This window comes from Nicotiana tomentosiformis, chromosome 9 (assembly GCF_000390325.3).
Source record: "Nicotiana tomentosiformis chromosome 9, ASM39032v3, whole genome shotgun sequence".
NCBI lineage: Eukaryota > Viridiplantae > Streptophyta > Magnoliopsida > Solanales > Solanaceae > Nicotiana > Nicotiana tomentosiformis.
Window position 1 is genome coordinate 7,928,372 of NC_090820.1, and position 27,080 is coordinate 7,955,451.

A 27,080-nucleotide genomic window follows, 5' to 3' on the forward strand; every position below is an offset into this window, starting at 1 on the left:
GAAGTTTGTTTTGAAGATGAAAATGTGTTTGGACATCTGTTTTGGGTGAAGTTTGGTTTGAAAAAATATGAAACATGACTTATACCCACAAGTTCTAAAAACTATCATAAATACCCAACAGTACCATTATCAATAACATTCATTATATTATCGCAAATCATAGTCCTGAACATAAATAAATTTGATTCAAAATCATCATTTTTATAATGAACTACATGATATACTATCAGATGACCGAGAAGACGAAACAACATCGTGACAAAATAATAAATTGTGGACTCTTTTATAAAATATAAAAGTTTGGGGCAATTTAAAAAAATATAATAGTGATATTTTGGCCCAAAACCAGCTATTGAGCTGGTTTTGGGTTTTGGGATTTGAGATTTGGGATTTGGCCAAAATGTAGACAAAATCTATGACCAAATATGTGTTTGACAAATAAAATCCAAGTTTATTTTGACAAAATTTATGGCCAAACGGGTCCTAAGTTTCTCTAATTATTTTTGGTAGGAATACTTTACTTTATAAAGTAAGATTTTTCGGGAGTCTCAAAATAAATAATGGGACACTAGAACAGGGCCCATGGGCGATTGGCCGAATCCACTAATTATTACTCAAACAGTACATTTGTATTTTAAAAGTTCATTAAAAATTGAAATCTTGGCTTGGGTGTAACCCAATTCATTAAAAGAAACTTTGCTTTACTCTTATCCATTCTCATTTGAGACAAAAAATTAGTATCAAAACAGAAAATGGTGATCAGAAGAAAAGCAGCTCACAGTCTCCTATGGATATTAACGGCGTTAGCTCTACACCTCGTGATCGTCGCCGGCGTAGAGTATTTCAAGCCGTTCAATGTTACCTACGATCACCGTGCTCTCATCATCGCCGGCAAACGCCGTATTCTTATCTCCGCTGGCATTCACTACCCTCGCGCCACTCCTCAGGTCTTTAATTTTCCCCTAAATTTATTTGGTTTTTGTTATTATTTTTTTCCTCTGAATTTGCTGCTCTCTTGTATTGTTTGACTTGACACACAGTGTAAGAAAAAAGAAAAAAACCAAACGTTTGACACATAAGCTAAATATATGTAACATACTTCAACATACTATCTCATAACTACAACAACAACATACCCAGTATTATCCTACACCGTAGCGTCTGGGGAGTATAGTGTGTACGCAGACCTTACCCCTGACTCTGACTTGTGAGTATTGAGACTGTTTCCAATACCACATTAATAAAATATAGACAACAAGGGAAAACACTAAAATGCCATATAAAAGTAGAATAAAAATAACAAAATAGCAAGGTGATCAACAATGAAAGAAAATAATGGTTAATCATAAAAATCTACTACCAACAGAAAATGAGACTGCACGCCAATTAGCATGAGGCGACAAAAAGCTATGAGGGACCGCTTCAATGAGGCGAGAAGCGAGAAGCGAGAAGCGTATAACTCGCCTTTTTGATATGAAGCGTCAATTAATATAAAAAAATAAAATATTAAATTTGCATATATAAATAACTAAAAACTCAATAACAACAACATATTAATAAATATATAAATTTAAAAACTCAATAGATAGAAATCAAATATTTTAATATATTGTTTATAGAGAGAAATTAATTGTAATTAAAGAGAGAAAATAACAGTTAATTGTAATTGTAATTATAGAGAGAAGTTAATATGCAAGTAATTGTTTACTAAACTGAAAAAAAAAAATCAAAAGAGAGAAATAGAAGAAGAAAGAAGAGCAGAAGCGAAAACAAAGGTGAAAGAAAAGAAAGAATTTTTCCGCTGGAAATCAGTTGTTGCCGGAAAGAAGAAAAAGAACAAAGAAGACTTAGTACCTGAAAAAGAAAAAGAAAAGAAAGAAGAAAGAAGAGAGGCTAACTGCCGGAAAAGATGCCGGAAAAACAGAGGCTTACTGCCGGAAAAAGAAAGAAGAGAAGCTTACTGCCGGAAAAAACGCCGGAAAAACAGAAGCTTACTACCGGAAAAAGAAAGAGAAAAGAAAGAAGAAGAAAAGAAGAAAGAAAGAAGAAAGAAGAAAGAAGAAGAAAGAGGTACCTGGGAGTCGAGAAAACCCTAACTTTTATTTAAGTCTCTTTTTTTTTTTTAAAAAGCGATACCTCTGTCGCCTCGCTGGCGCTACTTTGCCTCGTCGGCGCTTTTTTAGAAACGCATCGCAACAGACCAAAAAAAGGGTTTTGAGCCTCGCTTCGCATCGCTTCTCGCTATTAGCGACGTAGCGAGCGCTATTTACAACACTGGTGCCAATACCACTGTTATGAACACTCTAAACTACTCTACTACCCTAATCCTCGACCTTCATACCTTCCTATCAAGGGTCTTGTCCTCGGTCAGCTGAAGCTGTGCCATGTCTTGCCTAATCACCTCTCCCCACCTCTTCTTTGGCCTACCTGTACCTCTCCGTAGGCCCACCAATGTCAACCTCTCACACCTTCTCACCGGGGCGACTGTGCTCCTCCTCCTCACATGACCAAATCACCTAAGCCGCGCTTTCCGCATCTTGTCCTCAATAGGGGACACACCCACCTTGTCGCGAATAACCTCATTTCTAATCCGATCTAACTTGGTGTGCCCGCACATCTATCCCAACATCCTCATCTCTGCTACCTTCATCTTCTGGACATGAGCGATCTTGACTGGCCAACACTCAGCCCTATACAACATCGTCGGTCTGACCACCACTCTGTAGAACTTACCTTTAAGTTTCTGTGGCACCTTCTTGTCACACAAAACACCAGAAGCGAGTCTCCATTTCATCCATTCCGCCCCAATACGATGTGTGACATCTTCATCAATCTCCCCATCCCCCTGAATAATAGACCCAAGGTACTTAAAACTTCCTCTCCTAGGGATGACCTACGAGTCCAGCCTCACTTCCCTTTCCCCCCTTGAGTTTCACCACTGAATTTACACTCTAAGTATTCTGTTTTGGTCCTGCTCAACTTGAAACCTTTAGACTCCATGGTCTGCTTCCATACCTCTAACTGCGCGTTCACACCGCCTCGCGTCTCGTCATCAATACAATATCATCTGCAAATAGCATGCACCACGGCATCTCCCCTCGGATGTGGCGCGTCAGTACGTCCATCACCAGAGCAAACAAAAAAGGGCTGAGTGCCGACCTTTGATGCAAACCCATCATAACCAGAAAATGGTTCGAGTCCCCACCCACCGTCCTCACTCGGGTCTTTGCTCCATCATACATGTCCTTAATCACCCTAACGTAGGCAACATGTACACCTCTAGCCTCCAAACATCTCCACAAAACCTTCCTCGGAACTTTATCGTACGCCTTTTCTAAGTCGATGAACACCATATGCAAGTCCTTCTTCCTCTCCGTATACTGCTCCATCAATCTCCTAACAAGGTGGATAGCTTCTGTAGTCGAACGCCCCTGGCATGAGCCTGAACTAGTTTTCGAAAATAGACACATTCCTCCTCACCCTTAGCTCTACCACTCTCTTCCAGACTTTCATAGTATGGCTAAGCAGCTTGATACCCCGATAGTTATTGTAATTTTGGATATCACCCTTGTTCTTGTATACAGGAACCATCATGCTCCACCTCCCCTGTTCAGGCATCTTCTTCGTTCTAAAAACAACATTAAATAACCTAGTGAGCCACTCCAAGCCTGCGTTGTCCGCACTCTTCCAAAACTCCATCGGGATTTCATCCGGCCCGGTCGCTTTGCTCCTGCTCATCTTACGCATAACCCCCTCCACTTCATCAACTCTAATCCTCCTACAATACCCAAAATCACAACGACTCCCAGAAAGTTCCAAATCACCAAGTATAATGCTCCTGTCCCCCTCGTCCAAGAGACTATGGAAGTAGGTATGCCATCTCCGACGGATAAGCCCTTCATCCAACAGAACTCTACCTTTTTCGTCCTTGATGCACTTCACTTGGTCCAAGTCACGAGCCTTCCTTTCTTGCGCCTTGGCTAACCTTAACAACCTCTTATCCCCACCTCGGCCCTCGAGTTCCTCCTACAACGACTAAAAGTTGCAGTCTTGGCCGCCGTAATATACTATTTCATAACTATATTAAGAATGTTAAGAGCTAAAATGGAAAGTCAAAAAGTAAATACTTTCCATATAAAGAAATGTGGAGTGCTGTACCGGTGAGAGGTAGCGGCCTGTAGAATTAGTCTAGGTGCAAGCAAGTTTGCCTGGACCCCACGATTATAAAGAAAGAATATAAAGAAATGTGGAGTATGTTGTATTGGAGTGATGAGTTATATTTCCATGGAGTTGAAAAGAACAAAAAAGATTAAGTAAAAAGTAGCTGCTATGTGGATTATTTTTTGGATTCATTGGGAATTAAGTAGGTAAAAAGGTAAAGAGAACATTTTTCTTAAAACAATTTGCTGATTTCTGGGAAATTTAATTTGCTTCAATCAGTGAGATAACATCTGAACTTCAGGTCCCTTAGTGAGGAGATAATCATTCTAATATCTTTTTTTGATAACCGTGCTGTCCGAGCCAGCTCGCACGCACCTCATCTAATGCAAAAGTGTACCAGCACAAGAACCGGGTAACTCTGTCCACCAAAGTTTGGACAAATGAAAAGAGATCACCAAATGTTTTTGCCTCCGCTAAAAATCATTCTAATATCTTGACAGAGATCAAACGAAAGATATGCTCTTGTTAGAGTTGCTGCATTCTTGGAACAGTAATTTCCTGAAGTTTTAGAGAACCTAATAGAAATCTAAGTTTAATATTTCATAAAAGTCCGAAATAAAACAATCAACAGAGAAGTATGTTAGCGAAATTTATCTATTTGGTTTTGCTTATATTCCTTTGAAGAATATAGTGTACGAACTTCAAAGCACTATATCCTCATGTTACAATATCTTTGGAGCTTATATAAGCCTTTTACATGTCATATATGCCAGATGTGGCCTCAATTGATAGCTAGGAGCAAAGAAGGTGGTGCAGATGTGATTGAGACTTATACATTTTGGAACGGTCATGAGCCAGTGAGAGGACAGGTATTCATTTCCTGGAAAACCCTGCATTTTGGTGTTTGTTGCATTTTCGGTCTTATACAGTTGTACTGAAATTGAATCTTTTGTATTTTCTGCTATATAATTTCTTTGACCTTGATTAGTTTTAGTTTTTGATATTTCTGAACTGCTTCTCTCTTTCGATGCTTCTCTTTTCAGTATAACTTTGAAGGAAGATATGATATTGTCAAGTTTGCAAAGCTAGTTGGATCTCATGGACTATATCTTTTTCTCCGAATAGGTCCTTATGCTTGCGCGGAGTGGAACTTCGGGTAATGTTCTGTTTTCATGATTGCTGTGCTCAGTTTTGACTTTATCATTAGTTCATGTAAAATGTGTTTGTTCATGCTTCACAATCTAGTCTATTATTTCAGAGCAAAAAGTTAACAATTTTTCGATAAATGCACTAGTTTTGACCTCACAAGATGATCAGCAACAGGGAAGGGTGCTATGTAGAAATGAGAATTTGTAGTAATTCAACAGGTGACAAGGTAGCACCGAGAAATATTAAGATCCCTTAAAGAAAAGACACAAAGTAGAGTAGTCAATAACAGAATTTAGTAGAAGGGCATTAACACATCCGTGTCACCAATGAGTGCTTCTCTGTTGATCTCACTAGGTGATTTACTGCCCGTATTGCAGGGGCTTCCCTGTATGGCTTCGTGATATACCTGGAATAGAATTTCGAACGGATAATGCACCATTCAAGGTATTATAAAGCACTTATCTCTTTTGATAAAATAGCAAGATCTTATACTTAACAAAAGGTTTTGTTGGTTGGTTAATTGGTCACTTTTTATTAGCGAAGTGTCTCGGATTGGTATTAGTTTTGATCCTGCTAAATCAATCTATTAGATCGAATAAGTACACCTGATCTAATAAATACCCTGTGAGAATGAGAAATTCTATTGACTCGGATCTTTAGTATTCTCTTAATTACATGCATTTTATTTTCTACAATATTTTTATCACCTATAATTAGGTGTCTCTTGTATCTCAAGCGAACTAAGTTACTATAGAAGTTGAGAGAAGTCAATTAGTTCTGTCCTTCTCTTCCTTCCCCCTCAAGATATTACCTAGAAGCAAATAGCTGGGCTGCTTTTATCAACATGTTTCTCTGTCGGGCAAAGTGCATTCTTTGTTATTATCTGGATCACTAATTAAAAAAGGGCTTACTCCATGCATTTTTTTGGGATGCATTCTTTGTATGTAGTAAAATATTATCTGTATTAGCTAATTTTCATGTGGGATTGAGGCATAGTTGATTGACTGATTGAGTAAGCTAACATTAAGTTTTGCTTTCCAACACTTCTTTGCTCAAATTGCATTATGATAGTTTAAAGCAATAATTGGCTGCCAGAGGATTGTAATTTGAAAAATTGATACACTTTTCCAGGAGGAGATGGAGCGCTTTGTAAAAAAGATAGTTGATCTTATGATGGCAGAGTCACTCTTTTCATGGCAAGGTGGTCCGATCATTTTGTTGCAGGTTCTGAAATTTCTTACTCTAAATCACCAACTAGAATATGATTATTACTGTAATGCTGACATCTGTACTTTATTAGTAAGACAAATAGGAAAATTTCTAAAAAGACTGCTTGAAATTATTGACATGAATAATGCCCCTTACAACTGAGAGTGAGGAGTTTCCTCTTGAAATGATTATTGGATGTCCTGTTTCTAGATGAAGCCACTGATCCATTTGGCACTTTTCTCTAGCCCCTTCTTCCCCCTTTCTCTGCATATGTTCTGTTCATGCTTCTGCATGTATGTTTGTATAGTTAAACTGGCGTTATGTCTTTGTCTGATGTTATTTTTGGTCAGATTGAAAATGAATATGGAAATATTGAAAGCTCATTTGGTCCAAACGGGAAGAAATATATGAAATGGGCCGCTGAAATGGCTGTTGGTCTTGGCGCTGGTGTTCCATGGGTCATGTGCAAGCAAGCTGATGCTCCAGAATACATCGTAATGCACTTGATTTCCTGATCTTCTCTGATTACGACCAACTGGTCTAGTTAGTGTTTGATTATTTTGATAAAAATAGATTTACTTGATAATTTATTTAAATGCAATTTAATTCATTGGCACAGTTTCACAATACCGGTGCATAGAATTATGTGCGAATATGCGATCATGTTTCTTGAGCTTCTTTGAACAAATTGATTTGACCTCATTTTGGAATATAAACAAATTTAACTCTTTATCATACAGAACGAATAAAGTATTTGAATTTCCAAGTTAACCGAACACATGAAGTGAGCTAAACTGATCTAAAATGACCAAGCCCTAGTTTCTCAAACTTTTTTCGATTAAATTTATAATTCAGATGCAGAGTTCTCTCTGTTTTATTTATTTCTCTTGTGCTATTGTTAGTCCTCCTTTAAAGGTCTGGGGTACTCTTTTCTTTATCTTGTTATATTATTGAATTTTTCTTTTTGACAGATAGATACTTGCAATGCATACTATTGTGATGGGTTCACGCCAAATTCTGAGAAGAAACCGAAAATTTGGACTGAGAATTGGGATGGATGGTATGATAAGCGCTTCTTGTTTGTTAGGTCTTTCTTTGTTGTTTCATTGAATTCTGAACCAGTATGTGCATGGTTCCAGGAATCCTTAGATTCTTGTTAGTGATTGAATATGATCATACGATCTCTTAAAGGTGACTTGACTTCTGGATGGATCACGAACTAAAGATCTACATTTGCTTGCTTGCTAGAAGCAACTACTTTGAGAAAGTTGTCTCTGCAGATTCTGACCTTTAGTACTTGACTTTCTATTCTTTCATGTCTCCTCCATTGGGAAAGCTTAGAATAATGGCAAATCTACGTGAGAAGCAGTTTGGCCATATAAGTGTTCCTTCTCATAAGTGAAAGTTCATTTTATCTCCCTCATATATAATTTTATAAGCCCAGAATTTGGCTTAAATATGTGAAATCACTTTTTAATGGAAGGAGAATATTATCAAGAGTCAAGACATAAATGTTTGGGAAGTGATTAGAAAGGTATTGTAGAACTTCAAAGAATGAAATGAACAAGTATATAATCATAAATGCAGTAATGTATGAAGTATAAGTACTGGATTTGTTAAAGTTCTACGATTACGAGGGAAACCTTCTACTCCCCTTTAGTAATTGTCCCTCTGCGTATAAGATTCATCATAATTTCAAAAGGGAAATGATGGACGCCTTTGATCAGCAGAAACGTGGCTAGTTTGGGAGTGTCAGATTGTCCAAGAAAGATAAGGTTCCCAAAGTCAGCTGCTCAATCAATCTGTTACTCTCATGAAAGATAGATAATCGTACAAGGTGGAGGATAACGAGTTTAAGTCTTAAATTAGGATGCTAAAGGATGGTGGTGGAGTGCTTTGCTTGCTTAGGATATGCTGTTAGATCTTGGACATTTTTTTTTGTCAGGTTTAGATCAGTGGATTGTTAGTTAAATTGGTATTATAAATTCATCTGTGAGCTAAAGATCTTTACATTGAACATATTTCTCTATAGTTCTACTGAAATCTAACTCAAGAAATCTGATCCAGGAAGCCTGGTATAGTTGAGCTCATATCCCTTAATATAATGCTCTTTATGATGTTTCTATGTCTCTCTCTGATGTATACAATTTCAAAAAAGAAAGCGGAATCACTTAGTTACACTTTGAATTAAGTTGAGGAGTCAATAACATGAAAAAGGGAAAAAAAGACAATCTTATTCTTTTCTTTCCTGCAGGTTTGCAAATTGGGGGGAAAGACTCCCGCGCAGGCCTACCGAGGACATTGCATTTGCAATTGCTCGTTTCTTTCAGCGTGGGGGCAGCTTGCAGAACTATTATATGGTAATTTAGATACCAATGATGCTCTAAGTTTACTTTCCAGTCTGATACAGATAAGGCATGTATGTGCCTTAAACATGCTTCTCTCCTATTCCAGCTGACCTTACTAACTTGCATTGTTTTTGGAAATTGTCTTGTTAACCGATAGCAGATTCCCCTGTTCCGCCTGTGTATGTCTTTCTTGATTACTATAAGTTGTTCAATATCCAGTATTTGTTTGTTGAAGAGTTTAGGAACAGACCCTTTACTTATCTGGCTAAATGTTGATTACCAATTTATGTGTAACTGGAGAGGCTTGAAGTTACTCACTAGTACTGGGCAAAATCTTCAAGTTTGTTTGAATGTCAAGAAAGTCACTAGAAAGTGTATTTCTTGAGGAAATTGCTAGAAAATAAACGAGAGATCATTTTTCTTGCATGCGTTTGTTTGAGAGGAAAATGATATATTAAATAAGAAGTAGCCGTTTCCTTTCAAGCCTGATGATAGTTTAAATAAGAAGGAACCATTTCCTTTCAAGTTTCCTACCGTTTTTGCAAGAAAATCTGTTTTTTGTAAGAAATTCCTTAACTGCTACTACAGTAATTTGACGCAAAAATACTGGTAGCTTAGATTTCTGCACTTCCCTTTTCCTTTCCAGGCAACAATCAGTTACTCACTGACTGGCTGTTTCATCTTGTAATTCCAGTATTTTGGTGGGACAAACTTTGGCCGGACTGCAGGAGGCCCAACTCAAATCACTAGCTATGATTATGATGCTCCACTTGATGAATATGGTAACTTTGAGTATTATGTATTGTTACTTTAGGAACATTCTTACGAAGGAAATAATTGATAGCTAGGTGTACATTGATGCTTATCTTTTTTTCTATTCTAAGTAATCATTAAGTAGGCCTTAATAACTACATTGATATTTGTCTTATGTAAAGTGTCTCTGTTAAAATGTTAACTGATGGAACGTTAAAGTGTCAGTGGTAGGATCATCCTTAAGGTTAGAAGTGCCAATTTTTAAATAAGATATTGTCCCACATTACATCTATAAATAGGTGTATTATAATCATCAAATAATCAATATCTCTTCTCTTTCTTGTTTTCTCACGGTCACCATCCCGTATAGGACTACTGCGTCAACCTAAATGGGGCCATATGAAGGATCTGCATGCTGCTATAAAGCTTTGCGAACCTGCTCTTGTTGCTGCTGATTCACCTCAGTATATTAAACTGGGACCAAAACAAGAGGTCAGTTATGGGTTTGAGTAATCCCAGTGGGTATTGCTGTAAGTCCACCCACGTGTTGTTAAATGTAAAATAAAATGTCATTTGTTGAATATATTGTGATGAATATGTTTTAGCCAGACTACCTTTACAGAGGTGTCAATTACATTTTGTTAATTTTCGAAGGCGCACCATGTTTTTACTTTGTTCTGGGACAGCTACAAAATGCCTTGAGATATCTCATAATTCAGAAATTCCATCAGTTATTATTATGATGATTCACTTAATAATGTCTTTGATGGAGCACAGTCAGAGGCGGTCACAGGATTTTAACGCGACAAGGGCACCGCTATTTGATGATTTTGTGGTTAACAGGCTGGGTAAAGAAATTGGAGCAAACTGCTCAACTAGTGCCCCCTAAAGGCTTTTAGTGTTCAGGGTGCCAAGATATTTATATAATCATCTTGAAGGAGTACATACTATCTATCTATCTATCTATATATATATATACATATATACTATCTATATATATATATACAAGATTTATGCCGAAGTTTACGGGGTCCGGTGACCCCTCAATATTAGTATCCGCCTCTGAGCAGTTATTGTTATTGTTGCTTTTTGAGGAGGTTGCAGTCATTTTTGCTAACAGAACGAACAATATATCACCTACATTTACAGATTACCTGATTAAAAAAAATACCACCTATTTTTATCGTCCTTCTGAAGAAAAGCAGATAAGAGCAATGAGAAAATTCTCTGTACTGTTTCTTATTATCACAGGCTATTTACAACACCATAAATAGCAGAAACATAGGAGGGAAATCTCTCATTCTAACCAGGAAATTAATTTGGTCAATGGATAAATCTTTTTGATTTGATTTCTTAATATGGAGGAGGAAATAAGTTTCTCTTTCAGATCAGTAAATTAATTACCATTGAGTAATGTTCTACCAAAATCTAACACAATCTAATTTACAGAATTGTTTAGCTTTTGTTCAAATAACACCTTCAATTGGGAAAAGTTAGTGAATTACGGATTAAATTTTGTATCTTTTGCCTTTAGGATAAAGTTACTCTCTTCTTCTCACCTTAAAATTTATTTTGTGAATCATCATTATTCTGATCCCTTCTCTGCTTTACCCTTTCCATACCTTGGTATTTGATGCTTTTCATGTTACTTCAGGCACATGTCTATCATGGAACACCGCACAATGATGGCCAATATCTGTCCTTGAATGAGAGCTTGTGCGCAGCATTTATTGCAAATATTGATGAACATGAATCAGCAGCTGTGAAATTTTATGGTCAGGAGTATACTTTACCTCCATGGTCAGTGAGTATTCTGCCAGATTGCAGAAACACTGCTTTTAACACAGCTAAGGTTTGTGATGTTCCCACAGATGAAAGATTATTTAGTTTGAACTTCAAAAAATTGCTGTCAGTGCTTGCATGTCTACTTGTTTCAGTATTTTCTTTTATTTCCCAGCTTGTTATATTGTATTGATAATGCTTTCATATGTGTGATATTGTATTGATCTAAGTTACTCGGACTCGGCAATTTGGGCACCGTACCCGTGTCGACACGACACTGACATGGGTAAGGGTGTGGGATCTGTGTCGGATCCGGTCAGACGAGATCGGGTGTGTTGACCAAAATTTTAAGGAAAATTTTGAGAATTGATTTCCCCAAGTAAAGGCAAGTGGTACAAATCTCTTTATATTTTTTATTGTACTATCCCATGAAAAGTGGCGTACTGAACTTTCTTGTCAAAAAAGTGGGGTACAGAGTGAATTTTCTTGTCAAAAAAGTGGGGTAGTGAACTTTCTTGTCTAAAAAGTGGGGTACAAAGTGAACTTTTTCGACAACAAAATACATCCTTCCTATCTTTTCTCTACCTACTTTCCCTCCAAAAGACCAAGAAAATGGACAAAGCCAATCTCTCTCTCTGCTTCATCTCGACTTTCTGTGACCAAAGCCAAAAAAATTTATTTATAGCTATAGTTTTAGATTTTTAATTTATTTTTTGCCGAATCCCCGCACCCGTACTCGTACCTAGATCCGTATCCTCGAATCCTAAAATTTAGATCATGAAGGATCCGACCTTTGGATCCGTACCCGAGTCCGAGTAACTTAGGTATTGATTGACGAGATGCGAGGCGGTGTGAACGCGAGGTTAGAGGTGTGGAGGCAGACCTTAGAGTCTAAAGGTTTCAAGCTGAGCAGGACCAAGACAGAATATTTGGAGTGTAAGTTCAATGGTGCGACTCAGGGAGTGGAAGGGGAAGGGGAGGCGAGGCTAAAGGTGACAAACGGGTGGGCCAGGCCGGTCCGGATCGAGAAAGATAGTGACTGACCGGTCACCATTCCGGGCCGGGTTCCGGGTTTTACAAATCGGGCTTAACAGGTCAGGCCCCATCCTGTCAAAAATTAAATCGGAACGGTTCCGGGCCTAAGGGGCTGGGCAAGGTTTATGTAAAATTTTTTTTTTTTGTATAACAAAAGTAAATATATAAAACAAAAAACAATCTTATAAAAAAAGTGTTTGAATAAAGGATGCAAAAACTTTAAAATTCTTATATTTGAATATTTTATTAAGAATTTAAGATAATATAATACAATGAAGATGGAAAAAATTGCACTTATAATTTGCAAGTTCTTTTTTTATTTCAAACTTGCAAATTAAAGTTTATACTTAACAACAACTAAATTAACGAAAAAGAGTAAATTCAAAGTTTAATTATTAAATATAAATCTAGAACTTCAAAGGTTTTGCATTGCCTTTAAATAAGGGATTATAAATCCTTTGAATATACATAGTCAGATATGATGAAGAAGCAAAAGAAAAAGGTAGACAACCCAAAACAATCATTTTTGCTAACTCCTCACGATCCTTCATTTTATCATATTTCATAAGTCCTCCAGTACTAGGGTTTAGAGTTCCTTGATTTTCATCTAAATCAGAGCCCCATTCTATAGGATGAGTAATTTCATATGTCTACTAAGTGTTCTAGTCCCCCCTAAACTTCCTCCAGTCTTATGTTTAAAATCATCTTTACAAAGTTTGCATCTAACTCTATCAGAATTCTCTATTTCGTCAAAATCTAAGTTACTCGGACTCGTGTACGGGTATCTGACACGGGATCCAAAGGTCGGATCCTTCATGATCTAAATTTTAGGATTCGAGGATACAGATCTATGAACGGGTACAGGTGCGGGGATTCGGCAAAAAATAAATTAAAAATCTAAAAATATAGCTATAAATTGGATGAAGAAAAAAATTTGAATTTTTTTGGCTTTGGTCACAGAAAGTCGAGATGAAACAGAGAGAGAGAGAGAGAGAGAATGACTTCTTTGTCCATTTTCTTGGTCTTTTGGAGGGAAAGTAGGTAGAGAAAAGATAGGAAGGATGTATTTTGTTGTCAAGAAAGTTCACTTTGTACCCCACTTTTTAGACAAGAAAGTTCACTACTCCACTTTTTTGACAAGAAAGTTCACTATGTACTCCACTTTTTTGACAAAAAAGTTCAGTACGCCACTTTTCATGTGATAATACAATTAAAAATATAAAGAGATTTGTACCACTTGCCTTTACTTAGGGAAATCAATTCTCAAAATTTTTCTTAAAATTTTGGCCAACACACCCGATCTCGTCTGACCGGATCCGACACAGATCCCACACCCTTACCCATGTCATTGCCGAGTCCGAGTAACTTAGGCCAAAATATTTCCCAACTTTACTTCGTTTCCTCCGATTAGTAGTCGGGGCCACATGTGGTTTACTACTAGCGCCACTATCACCACCAATGCTACCAACTCCAACACTACTAGGTGTAAGTGGTGTCTCATCTTCAATTTCTAATTCATTATCTTCTATACCGAAATCTTCTTGTAATTGTTCATAATCTATATTATTATCAGGTGATGTTTCAGAAACAATGTGTAGAGTCATTTAAATTACTACTAGATGTTGAAGTAGTACCTCTTTTTCTATTTCTCCGATTACCACGATTAGCAACCTTATTACAAACTCTTTTTGCAGCATTAAACATATTGTGAAAATTTAACTACTAACAAAAATTAAATATGCAAATAAAATAGTAAATAAGAGAAAGAGTTGGAGGGAGTGCACCGAATTCCGCAATAAATTGAACACTTGATGATTTTCGCAACTCCAATGTTACCACGAAGAAACGTCAATTGTTCAAAGTTCAAAGTTCAAACTTCAAATAATACAATAAATTAAATTCCAAAAAAAATGAGAGCCAAATAGTTGATTACAATTTAGATGAAGAATGAGAGAATGACAATTTGAGATTTGAGAATTTGAGTTTGAGAAATGAGAGATGAGTTAAAGAAATGAAGAAGAGAGGGGGTGTATTTATAGTTTTTCAAAGGGTAAAATTAGTAATTACTAAAAGTGTTATTTTTAAAAAACATTGCCCAAAAAAAGGCCATTCTTGCAATAATTCCGTTGGGCAACGGTCAAATTTGAAGCTCACCGTTGCCAACAGTCAAATGAATTTTTTTACAAAAAATTAAAAAAATAAAAAATTTCAGAAATAGTCGTTGAACCGGTCCGGTTAACCGGTAAATTTTTTTATACGGACCAACCCCCTAACCCAGCCCTACCATCGGTCCGGGTTACTACCGGTCTGGGCCGGTCCGGAAACGGGTCAACCCGACCCGTTAAACAGGTTTAGGTAAGGCTGGACTCGCAAGTCATCCCTAAGAGAGGAAGTTTTAAGTACCTTGGGTCTATTATTCAGGGGATGGGGAGATTGATAAAGATGTCACACATCGTTTTGGGGCGGGATGGATGAAATGGAGACTCACTTCTGGTGTTTTGTGTGACAAGGAGGTGTCACCAAAACTTAAGTTCTACAGAGTGGTGATCAGATCGACTATGTTGTATGGGGATGAGTGTTGGCCTATCAAGATCGCCCATGTCCAGAAGATGAAGGTAGCAGAGATGAGGATGGTGAGATGGATGTGTGGGCACACCAGGTTAGATAGGATTAGGAATGAGGTTATTCGCGATAAGGTGGGTGTGGCCCCTATTGAGGACAAGATACGGGAAACGAGGTTTAGGTGGTTTGGACATGTGAGGAGGAGCACAGATGCCCCGTTGAGGAGGCGTGAGAGGTTGACCTTGGAGGGCCTACGGAGGGGTAGATGTAGGCCGAAGAAGAAGTGGGGAGAGGTGATTAGGCAAGACATAGCGCAATTTCAACTGACCGAGGACATGACCCTTGATAGTAAGGTGTGGAAGTCGAGGATTAGGGTAGTAGGGTAGGTGGTCTAGATTGTTCATAATGGTTGTATTAGTACGCACTCTCGCATTCTGTTGGTAGTAGGTTTCTTTGACTACCCGTCGTTTTCTCTCATTTTGATCATCTTATTATCGTGTTGTTTTTATGCTGCTTTTACATGGCTTTTTGGTGCTATCCTTCTTTGTCTATCTTTTAATTAATGTGATCCTTATGTTTTCCTGAGCCGAGGGTCTATTGGAAACAACCTCTCTATCTTCACAAGGTAGGGGTAAGGCCTGCGTACACACTACCCTCCCCAGACCCCACGATGTGGGATAGTACTGGCTTCTTGTTGTAATGCTTTCATATGTGTGGCTTGCATAAACTGAGGCTGCGAGCATTCCTTTTCTGTGTGGATGATGGTCGATAACAAAGATTGTTGATTTTCCATTATAGGCTAAGTAGTGTCTTATAGCTTCTGAAATAATGGTTGAGAAGTAAATGTTTACCAACCTTTTGGCAAATAGTTCATCAGAAATTATGATCTGTCGGTATATGACCTTGCGATGTGTTGTGAATTAGCTACAGTGCTCACCTACTACCACTAGTTATTTGATAGAGAAATTTATCCTGGTTACTAAAGCTAAACTCTTGCTTTAGTAACCTCGTCATCACATAGTAACAAGTATCCACTCTCTTTCAAGTACAAAATAGTGACCTCATCACCAGAACGCTCTAAAACGATGTAGTACTTTTAATCATGTATTTAATTTCTTTTCTCTTGCATTCTTTAAACAGGTGGGGGCACAAACTTCAATCAAAACAGTGGGCCTTGATTCTGTTTCAGTTGGGAATAATTCCTTGTTTCCGCAATTAAGGATTAAAAGCAAACTCGGAAGTATTTCACAATCTTGGATGACATTGAAGGAGCCACTTGGTGTGTGGGGCGACAAGAATTTCACTTCTAAAGGGATTCTGGAGCATCTGCTTGTGACAAAAGACCAGTCTGATTACCTGTGGTATCTGACCAGGTATTTCAAACATATAAATGAGGTTAGGATCAGACTGAACAGATATTACTATCTTTATGATGTCTTTTCATGTGACAGTATTTAATTGGATACAGAGCTTTCTGTAATCTAATAATGAATATAAGGGCAAGTTAATGACTTGATCCCCATTCACTGTCACTTAATTTGGAGCCGCTTGATAATGGGATTTGTCCAATTCTCAGGATAAAGCTTTAAAACCTCACCGCTTATACCACATTCTCAGGATGACATCTGTACTGGAATTGAAACCAACTTCGAACACGAGAAAATACCCATAGAAGCCAAGCATTTTACATGACCACTCTGGTATCTGCTGGTTGCTAACTTAACATTAGACGTAAGACTAACTTCAAAAACTACAGGCAGGAGACTTCTGGTTTAATCAGACTGTTCTCTTTCCCTATAGTGCCACTGTTTGTGTGTGACTGTGTGTGTTTGTGTGCTCTTTTCCCTTTTTACCCTTTACTTTGGGTTTGAATCACTGGAGAAATGTGATACTTAACCTTTGGTCTGAGGATTTCAAATTTGAGGACTGAAGGGAATACTAAAATATCGAATTAGGGAAAATGAACTCCTTTGAGGTTGAGGATGGACAGAGCATAATATCTTTGAGCTTCCATGTTTTGTTATCCTTGCATTTGGTTCGGAGTCTGCTTGTTAATAGTTTGGCATTAACAATGTCAAGCCTCTTTGGACGAGAATCTACAAATCTACAAACCTTTTGGTACCTTTGGCTTTTTAGATGAGTTGCTTGGTAGGCGACTATATTAATGATTCCACATGTAATAATGTCACTCTCTTAAAGTTCTGTTGTCTCCCGGTTCTCTTCATATCGTGTTTTCTATTCCTTTAACAAGTGAATAGGCACCAAACACAAACATCAGAAACACTGTGCAAGATTTGGTTTCAAAATCTAGTCATAACATTTGTCATTGGTTGCAAACTGAAATTGTGATGATTTACTCTGCAATCTCTGGTGAATGCAGGATATATATTTCCGATGATGACATCTCATTTTGGGAGGAAAATGATGTTAGTCCAACGATTGATATTGATAGCATGCGTGACTTTGTTCGCATATTTGTTAATGGCCAGCTTGCAGGTATTTGGTTAGGTTTACTTTGTGCTATCTTTACTATGCATCTCTATTCTCTGTGTTAAAGTAGCACTCAATCCTCCGTTAGCAGTCAGTTCAGCTGGCATTGTCAAAGTGTACTTCAACCATTGAACTTTTCTTGGTTCGCTTGAATGTGATTTTCATCTCTGAGCATAGGGGCGGTGTGATGCATTGTCATTGAATGTCTGTCAAATACTCATTACCAGATGGAGACATATTAAATAGATCATATGTCATAGGGTGATCAGTTAATAGCGAGTAGAAATTCTGTTATTGCCTCAGTTTATTTTGAAGGTTCTTGAAATTGGTCATAGAGAGATAAAAAATGGAGGTATCTTACGTAGAAAGGGAGAAATTAATAAGAGTGAATTTCAGGGATCAAGAAAGCAGCAAAGTGATAACAAGCCTAAAGCTAAGCAACCTGTATGCTATAGCTAAATGAAGATCATAAACCACAAAACCAGACTAGAACTGAAACAAAAATCCCTGTTTCTGACACTGTTTCACACCACAAACAAAGGAAATTAATACTGGTTTCTTCCCACATCTTGCGTTTAGAGCAGTGAGGTGGATAGGATGGCTGTGGGTATGCTAGGAATGTCAGGTGAAGCAATACTATGACTTCAGGTCATGATGCTCTAATCTTGTACTTATAGTGCATGGGGTTAAAACATCAGCCAAGCTAGCTTTGAGAGGGTCCCTGTGTCTGGTCATGCTATTGAAGTCTTTTTCTTTCCCGTATTCTCCTTATATCTCCAATTCCTTACCTGTTTACCCTGTGTTGTGTCTGTTGCAAGTGAAGGTAGTGTGAAAGGAAAATGGATCAAGGTGGTTCAACCAGTTAAGCTGGTTCAGGGATACAATGACATACTGCTATTGTCTGAGACGGTGGGATTGCAGGTAAAGCTAGTTTAGAAGTTGAATTACCCTAATGAAAATTTTTTGACCATGTTAAATCTGAAGTATTATCTTAAACTTGGAAAAGGTGATAATAGTTTTGGGTGAATCCTGAAGCTCTATCATCTCATACTCTCATCAGAAGGGGGAAAAAAGAGATAAAATCTCCCATTGTCCAACCTCCATATTTTGAAACCCTAACCTCCATTTCTCTTTCTTATTTCTTTCCTTCCTTGGATCACTGGTGACGATGCATGTTACACACTAACTTTGCTTTACAGTTTACCAAAATTTTAAAGTGACCCATAAAAGCCTCTCAAGCTTCATCCTACTGACCTCAAAGCTGAAAAAAACTTTTCTGCCACAATTTCAGAATTATGGTGCCTTCTTAGAGAAGGATGGGGCAGGTTTTAAAGGTCAGTTGAAGCTTACAGGATGCAGAAACGGGGATATTAATCTCACAACATCCTTATGGACCTACCAGGTACCTCACTTTCTTCACCTTAAATGAATCTTGATGGTCGCACGTGATATAAGATTAAACTTCTCATTTTGTGGGAGGTGTTGTAGAGGCTGATGGCCCTTGTTCTTATTATGGGCATATGCAAGTAACTTGAAATAATAGACCAATTAGAAGAACCAAAGTATGAGAAACTACTCCTAGGCTGGAAGGACAAGTGGGTTTACTTTTCACTCATTAGTGGTATTTGAAGAGTGTTCATGGTGCTGAACAAATCGATGATAGAATTGTGGATAAGATGTAGAAAACGTTCCTGGTAGATTTTGCCCATAAGCCTTTTAATATGCATCTTTTCTCAGTCAATATCAGGCTATATCTACTGACAATATAATGAACTAAAAGGTTAAAAGACCCAAGGCTTCTCCATCCATCTGCTCTCTGCTTGTGAAACTGCAAAACTTGATATAATTCAGGCTATGCACACAGAATCAACTTGCAAAAGAGTTCCATTTCTTCCACATGCGAAAAGAAAAATTGATCATCATGTGAAGTTGGAGATGGTTAAACTTGAAAAATGCCATTTCATTATACAAATGAAATATAGGAAGCCTGAATTTTAGTTATTTGTTCAACAGGTGGGGCTCAAAGGTGAGTTCCTGAAAGTATATGATGTCAATAGTACTGACAGTGCAGGATGGACTGAGTTGCCGAATGATGCAATTCCATCAGTATTTTCCTGGTACAGGGTAAGTTGACAAAGCTCAAATACCAGATTCAGTTGTCACTAGCATAGAGGAAAACTTGCTAATTATTGGCAATATCGTTTCTTAAAATTAATATCTGAATTGTTTTGTGTAGATGTCTTATGAACATTGTTCAGTCACTCAAGTTACATATCTATGACATTGATGCCTTAATTGTTGAATGTACTTACGTCCTTTATTGTCTTCCTTAAGCTATCATTTATTCGTGGGTGAAAGAAGCACTACATTCAATACTACTAGAAAGACTTGCTCTAGAAGAGATGTTCAGTATTGTTTAGTCAATTGCTGTGATCATATTTTAAGTCTTTCATTACATTCTATATTAAGAATCTTATGATTAACTTTTTATTCTCCAAGACTTCCCTTCAATTTTTGTTACGGAAATCTGGGAGTACAAAATGGAAAATTGTTCAATCAATAAAGGACCTTTCATTCTCAGTTTAATCAATCAATTGACTATGCCTCAATTTCAAATTAATTGGAGTCAGCTATAAGTAATTCTTTGAATCCATTCTGTTCAATTCAGGTCCATTTCATTACAATATGTGATAAGGTGTCTTTAAGGCAAATTAGGAGTTCTTTAAAGTTAAAGATTATCAAAATCAATTGATTATGCCTCAATTTCAAATTAATTGGAGTCAGTTATAAGTAATTCTTTGAATCCATTCTGTTCTATTCAGGTCCATTTCATTACAATATGTGATAAGATGTCTTTAAGGCAAATTAGGAGTTCTTTAAGGCAAATTAGGAGTTCTTTAAAGTTAAAGATTATCAAAATCTCCCAATCTTTACACAAACACGAGTCTCTAACCAGAAGAAGAGGACTTTTAATAAACATCACACTATCAACTACGACTACTTTTGGATAAATTGAGATGTGTCTAAACTACTAAGCTTTAATCCCAACTAATTGGTTTCGCATATATGGATCCTTTACTTCCTCTATGATGAAGAGCGGAGCAAATAAAATTTCGCTTTTGACTTCTTTTCCATCTATAGATTGCTACTTAATAGTTTGATGATCCTATTTCTTAGTTGTAGATCGCGTTAGGATCGAAAAATCAGGTGTCATGCGGAAGCTAGTAAAGCAAACCTTGAACGACGATAAATCAGACAACAAAAGAGAAATATACCAAAAGAGACACAAACATTTAACGTGGTTCGGCCAATTGACCTACGTCCACGGGCGGAGATGAGCAATCCACTATAATAAAAGAAAGTACAAAATATTGAGAAAACAACCTCACGAAGAGGCAAACACAAGTACACACTACACTTGTCCCGTAAAGTTCTCTCCCTAAACAAGACTCTCAAACACCATATGGCTACATTGTGGATGCTACTGAATGAGAAGGAAGGATCCTTAATTTATAGAAGTCCAAACTTTTTCCTACAAGAAAAGGGACTAGCCAAATATGTGAGATATATAGTTTCCTTCTACAAGAAGGAAAACCCAATTATGGTAAATATGTTGCCCTTTCCTTCAAGAAATAGGAGAATCAACTATGTTAAGAAAATCAGGACAACACCTAACAATTCTCCCCCTTGGCCTGAATTTTCTGACAAAATAACCTTGATCCACCTAGTTCACATAACCTTCAACAGGTCGCATCTCCAAATCTCTACTACAAAGTTTGTCTCAACAAGAGCACTCCAGTCAGATTTCTCAGACAGAAATCATGATTATCGTCAAATAAGTTGCGGCTAGAATTAAACCCGCCAAGATGAACCTGCCTTGAACCTCGCTCTGATACCACTTGTTATGACAAGTGTCATGCGGAAGCTAGTAAGCAAACCTTGAACGACGATAAATCAGATAACAAACGAGAAATATACCAAAAGAGACACAAACATTTAACGTGGTTCGGTCAATTGACCTACGTCCGCGGCGGAGATGAGCAATCAACTATATTAAAGAGAGTACAAAATATCGAGAGAACAATCTCATGAGGAGGCAAACACAAGTGACACACTACACTTGTCCCGTAAAGTTCTCCCCCTAAACAAGACTCTCAAACCCCATATGGCTACATTGTGGATGTTGCTGAATGAGAAGGAAAGATTCTCAATTTATAGAAGTCCAAACCTTTTCCTACAAGAAAAGGGACTAGCCAAATATGAGAGATTTCTAATTTCCTTCTACAAGAAGGAAGACCCAATTATGGTAAATATGTTGTCCTCTCAAGAAGAAATAGGAAAACCAAATATGGTAAGAAAATCAGGACAACACCTAACGGATCGCTGATCAAGATGATATTAGGTAACAAGAAAATCAACCCCCTCATCCCTTCTCGAGAATAGGTCCCTAATAGCTCGTACATAAGGAATTCTCTACGACCCTTTCATTTTCTTTTGTATGCTATCCCAAAATTTCTTGGAACAGGTGCTTCTCTATGTTTACTTTTATATTTGATTGTCTTCAGCGGTGTAAGAGTGATATTAAGTGGTTTGTTTCATTGGTTGAGCAGACGAAGTTTGATGCACCAGGTGGGACAGATCCAGTTGCCCTTGATTTCAGTAGCTTGGGAAAAGGTCAGGCATGGGTTAATGGTAACCATATAGGAAGATATTGGACTTTGGTTGCACCAAAAAATGGATGTGGGAAAACTTGTGATTATCGTGGTGCTTACAACTCTGATAAATGTAGGACAAACTGTGGAGAGCTTACTCAGGCCTGGTATGGACCTCTTTTACTTGCTAATTTACATTGTAGGATTTTTGGCTCTCATGATTTTACGAGGCCACACTCGGCATCAAGTCGTGTAGATTCTGTGAAATGGATCTGAGCTGGTACATTCTGTTGCTTATAAAGTTTTTTTTTTTTGGGGGGGAACCAGGTATCACATACCTAGATCATGGCTAAAGACTTCTAATAATGTACTAGTTATCTTTGAAGAAACAGATAAGACTCCATTTGAGATTTCCATTTCTACTCGTGCTACTGAAACCATATGTGCTCAAGTATCAGAAAAGCATTATCCACCTCTACATATGTGGTCTCACTCAGAGTTCGATGGAAAATTGTCTCTGATGGATAAAACACCAGAAATGCACTTGCAATGTGACAAAGGGCATACAATCTCCTCTATTGAATTTGCAAGCTATGGAAATCCGAAAGGCAGCTGTCAAAAGTTCTCTCAAGGCAAATGCCATGCTGCAAATTCCTTGTCTGTTGTGTCTCAGGTATGTGGATTTGTTTCTTTTTCATTTTATAAATTATGATTTTCACGTTCACCCGTCTTCTTTTCAATTTGTTGACTGCAAATGAGTAGATAAACTGCATTCTTTGCAGATATTAAATAATTTCATGATTGTATTATAGTTAGTTGGACAAGTCGGTCAACCCTTACAATTAAAAGCTGCAAAGAGCATAGGAGTCTCTTCAAAGGGCTTTGATCATCACGTGGTGATTTTTTTTGTTAGTGATAGCTATATTCTAAGTGGATGGAGAGGGACACCAATGCTGAATAATGACAAAACAAATATTCTGAAAATCAGGAGACCCAACACCAACAAGGAAGATCTTTTACATATGAGACCAAAAAAAAAACAAATATTCTGAAAATCAGGAGACCCAACCCCACCAAGGAAGATCTTTTACATTTATGTTGATAAGTCAAATAATGTCCTAAACATACCACCAAAACACTTCTGTAAGTAGAAAAGTTATGAGCGAAGCAAAAATTGGTACCAAAAAGAAGTGGCTATAAACTAGAGGGTTTGACCAACTTGAAAGATCATCTAGTGCAAGCTAATATAACTGAATTTTTGACTGCTCGCCCAAGTAAATAACTGTGAACCTATGACATCGGGATTTGGAGACTCACATTCTATCAAATTGAACTAACTGTGCTCTTAACTTATTAGAATAGATACAACTGTAAAATTGAGGATTCAGAGTCATTCCTATTTTGAACATTCCTTAGATTTTTTAAATTTATTTGAATTCGATTTGACTTTAAAGAGAATGACAAAGCATAACTCTAAAAATATTCAAGCATCCGATTCTGAAAGATAGAGATCATGCTTTCTAAATGAGATTGAGTTCCACGAATATGCAGGCTAGAAAGATGCTATTTGCTGCTATTCTATCTATTTGTGCATCAAGTTCGAAGAAGATCTCAATTTATAATGAAGAAATGATAGTAGCTCTATGTTTTATAGGCTTTATCATATTCGGTCGGAAGAGTTTAGGTAATACTTTCAAAGTGACTCTCGACGATCAGTAATTATTCTTGGGTCTAAGATCTACATTTATGAGTTGGAAGGTCCAAACAATCAATTCTACGATCCGTTGGTATAATCTAGAGGTCTTTAGACAATTCATGAAATTATACATTCCTGCGCCTTATTCTCTTTCTCCTCAGATGAGTCGAAACCTTCCTTTGCAAGCCGTCCTACCTTTTCGTTAGATCTATCATCCTATGCTTTTTTTTGTTTTTCGTAGACAAGCCCTGTGGCTATTTGGAGTTCGGCAGAGTGTTATTCTTCTTCTACTGATTTTGGAATATAAACTGTAAATCCTTGCTATTAGAGAACTATGCTTAGGTTAGTTCCTTTCTATTAACTTTTTTGGTGAGCCAAAAAGTGAACTTTAGGTATGTAGATAGTGCCTAAATACTCTGTTTGTATCTTTAGAAACTATTGTCCTCAAATTAAAGAAAAAATAGGCACATTTGGTTTTCTTTTGGTGTCCAATTGGGAACTTTATTCTATTCCTAGGACATATTCTGACAATAACAAAGTAAACTAAGACATTGGGAATTATGTCAGTGTTGATGTGCAATTCTAGTACACATATAAATATGCAGTTATAGGTTTAACATTTGCGCTTTGTAAATTGTACACGTGCTTATGTACTTAAGAGTTTTTGCTGCTTATATATTTGTACTTGTACTGTCAATAAATTATCAGTTCTTGTATGTATTAGTATGTTTCAAATCCAAACTATGCGATCAAAGGATGTATGATGACTGTTTTGAGTTTGGTGCAGAAGGTATTCATTTCATCTGTCAAATACTAGTGTGTCTTAATCAAAATTTCATCTTTTTACAGGCTTGTAAGGGAAAAAATAGTTGCACCATTGGCATTTCCAATGCTGTATTTGGAGATCCATGTCGACACGTTGTGAAGAATTTGGCTGTTCAGGCAAAATGCTCGCCACCACCAGAACTCAGCACTTCAGCTTCCTTGTGAGAAGGATTCGGCGATATCATAAAGCTTAGAATGAAATCCTCCCCTTAAAACCATCTGTTGCCTAGCCTCAGCTCCTTCAGCAATTCTTAAATTGCACAGTTACAGGCACTCGCAGAATGCACGTATGGACGATTATCTGTAAATGTTTGGTTGACGTATACAACAACAACATAACCAGTATTATCCCACATCGTGGAGTCTGGGGAGGGTAGTGTATACGCAGACCTTACCCCTATCTTCTGAGGATTGAAAGGCTGTTTAGGTTGATGTATATGAAATGAAATGTCTAACCATCCAAGTTATGACTCAAAATAACCATCCAAATAGCTTTAGTATTGTGCTGCAGAGAAGTCATCAAAGTTTCAATTGAATTTTGGACCTTATTCTTAGATCAGGAGGACTTTGTTACTACCAAGGGGTCGTTTGGTTGGGAAATAAGTTATCCCAGGATTAATTATTCCGGGATTAGTTATTCCGGAATTATTTTCCCACTCTCCCATAGGGATAAAAAATAACACTATAATCTTAGGACAACTAATCTCGGGATTAGTTATACCGTAATTTTATCCCAACCAAATGTGGGATAAATTCATCTCATATTTAATCCCGGGATGTCACGATCCAAATTTTTTTCCGTAGGATGTTGTGATGGCATCTAGTCTCTACGACTAGGTAAGCCTAACAATTTGCGGAAAAGAATTGAAATACGACTAAACCTCAACATTTAATAGATGATATATAACTGAAAAACTGTCGCTCGGCATGTACAAGTAAAAGCCACAACTCAGAGTATAAACAACTCCCAAAACCCGGTAGTCACAAGCCATAAGCTCTAATGAATGTACTAATTGTCTCTATACATCAGTATCTCAAAGAAATAAAGAACAACATAAAGGATAGAAGTGACTCCGAGGTCTGCGGACGTTGACATATATACTTTGAAGTCTCCAAGCAACAATACACACACTATTGATATCGAGGTTGGTAGGATGTACCACGCTTCTGCACATCCCTTATCCATCGTCCTAAAGAATGGAACTTTTCTTTTTTCTCACCTGCAAAATTTGGTGTTGGAAATTCTTGCGGAAGATCGTGTTTAACTAACATATAATCAAACACAAAGCAAATGGAGAAAAAAAAATAACATAAGGATTTAGCGAGGTTTGGCCAAGCATATATTTTGTAACTTGTCTTTGGGGGCAGAAGAAAGATTATCTTCGGTTTTTTATTTATTTCAAGCTTTAGCAAAATGCCAATTAAATAAATATCAGCCTTTAACAATTACAAGCTACTAGCACATTCAAATAATACTTTAAATCAAGCTTTCAACAAATGTATTAACTGTTGCACAACTGTAATTTAAGTACACAAGCTAATTAAAATCCACTAAAGAATAGGACTTTAATTTTCTATTAACAATTCTCACCTACAAAATTCTGTCTCGGAAGCGTTTTTCACTTTATCTGACTTTACGTCAAAGTATATGATTACAGAATTTTAATCTAAAAATTGGTCAAATCTTTGATCCAAAGACTAAAATATATAAAACCCTGAGTGTTAATGTCACGACCCAAAAATCCCAACCTGTCGTGATGTTGCCTATCTCGATAGGCAAGCCGAAAATCTCAATAAATCAAAACTTCTCTTTAAGGTTGAAAATATAATATTTAAATACAATACAAACACTCCCTAAAAGCTGGTATCACTGAGTACATGAGCATCTAATATGAATACAAGTTTGAAAAATATAGTCTATAATAGTCTGAGACCAAATACAGTAAACAAAGAGATAGAGAAGGAGAGACAAGGTCTGCGGAATACGACAGCTACCTCAAAATCTCCTGAAAATCAACCGCGCGAAAGGATCAACACCCGTTATGTCCGGGAACACCTGGATCTGCACACGAAGTGCAGGGTGTAGTATGAGTATAACCAACTCAGCAAGTAACAATAATAAATAAGGAACTGAAGATAGTAACGAGCTACACATTTATGGTTCATTTCTAGTAATTCCAGCAAAGAATAGACATGCTATCAAATCTGGCAGTTTAATGTCAAATCAATTTTTATACAATTCATGTTCATGTAATCCGTATATTAACAATCTTTCAGAGATTTCACAATAATGACAGATAGCAACTAAGTGCAACAACAAATGAAAATCAAGTACAACCTCTTAGGACAACAATCACTCCCTGGGCTCCCAACCCTCATCACTTCCTAGGCTCCCAACCCTCATCACTCACTCTCAAT

General features: G+C 37.2%; 1 protein-coding gene across 2 annotated transcripts; it reads left to right on the forward strand.

Moving 5' to 3' along the window:
* The first annotated feature begins 668 nt into the window (after positions 1-668).
* Positions 669-25,216, forward strand: LOC104104842 (beta-galactosidase 9). 2 transcript variants are annotated; one of them, XM_009613028.4, is made up of 19 exons: positions 669-947; positions 4,935-5,030; positions 5,205-5,317; positions 5,688-5,754; positions 6,442-6,534; positions 6,870-7,013; positions 7,491-7,579; positions 8,774-8,879; positions 9,562-9,649; positions 9,991-10,112; positions 11,275-11,472; positions 16,140-16,372; positions 17,380-17,495; positions 18,313-18,410; positions 18,781-18,891; positions 19,503-19,613; positions 22,100-22,308; positions 22,469-22,814; positions 24,687-25,216. In XM_009613028.4, the coding sequence occupies exons 1-19, from the start codon at positions 753-755 to the stop codon at positions 24,825-24,827; spliced, it is 2,676 nt and encodes an 891-aa protein (XP_009611323.1). In that variant the 5' UTR covers positions 669-752; the 3' UTR covers positions 24,828-25,216. The 2 variants fall into 2 exon arrangements, with proteins under 2 accessions (XP_009611323.1, XP_070042245.1); XM_070186144.1 differs by lacking the exon at positions 5,688-5,754 and having other exon boundaries at positions 684-947.
* Positions 25,217-27,080: the final 1,864 nt, after the last annotated feature.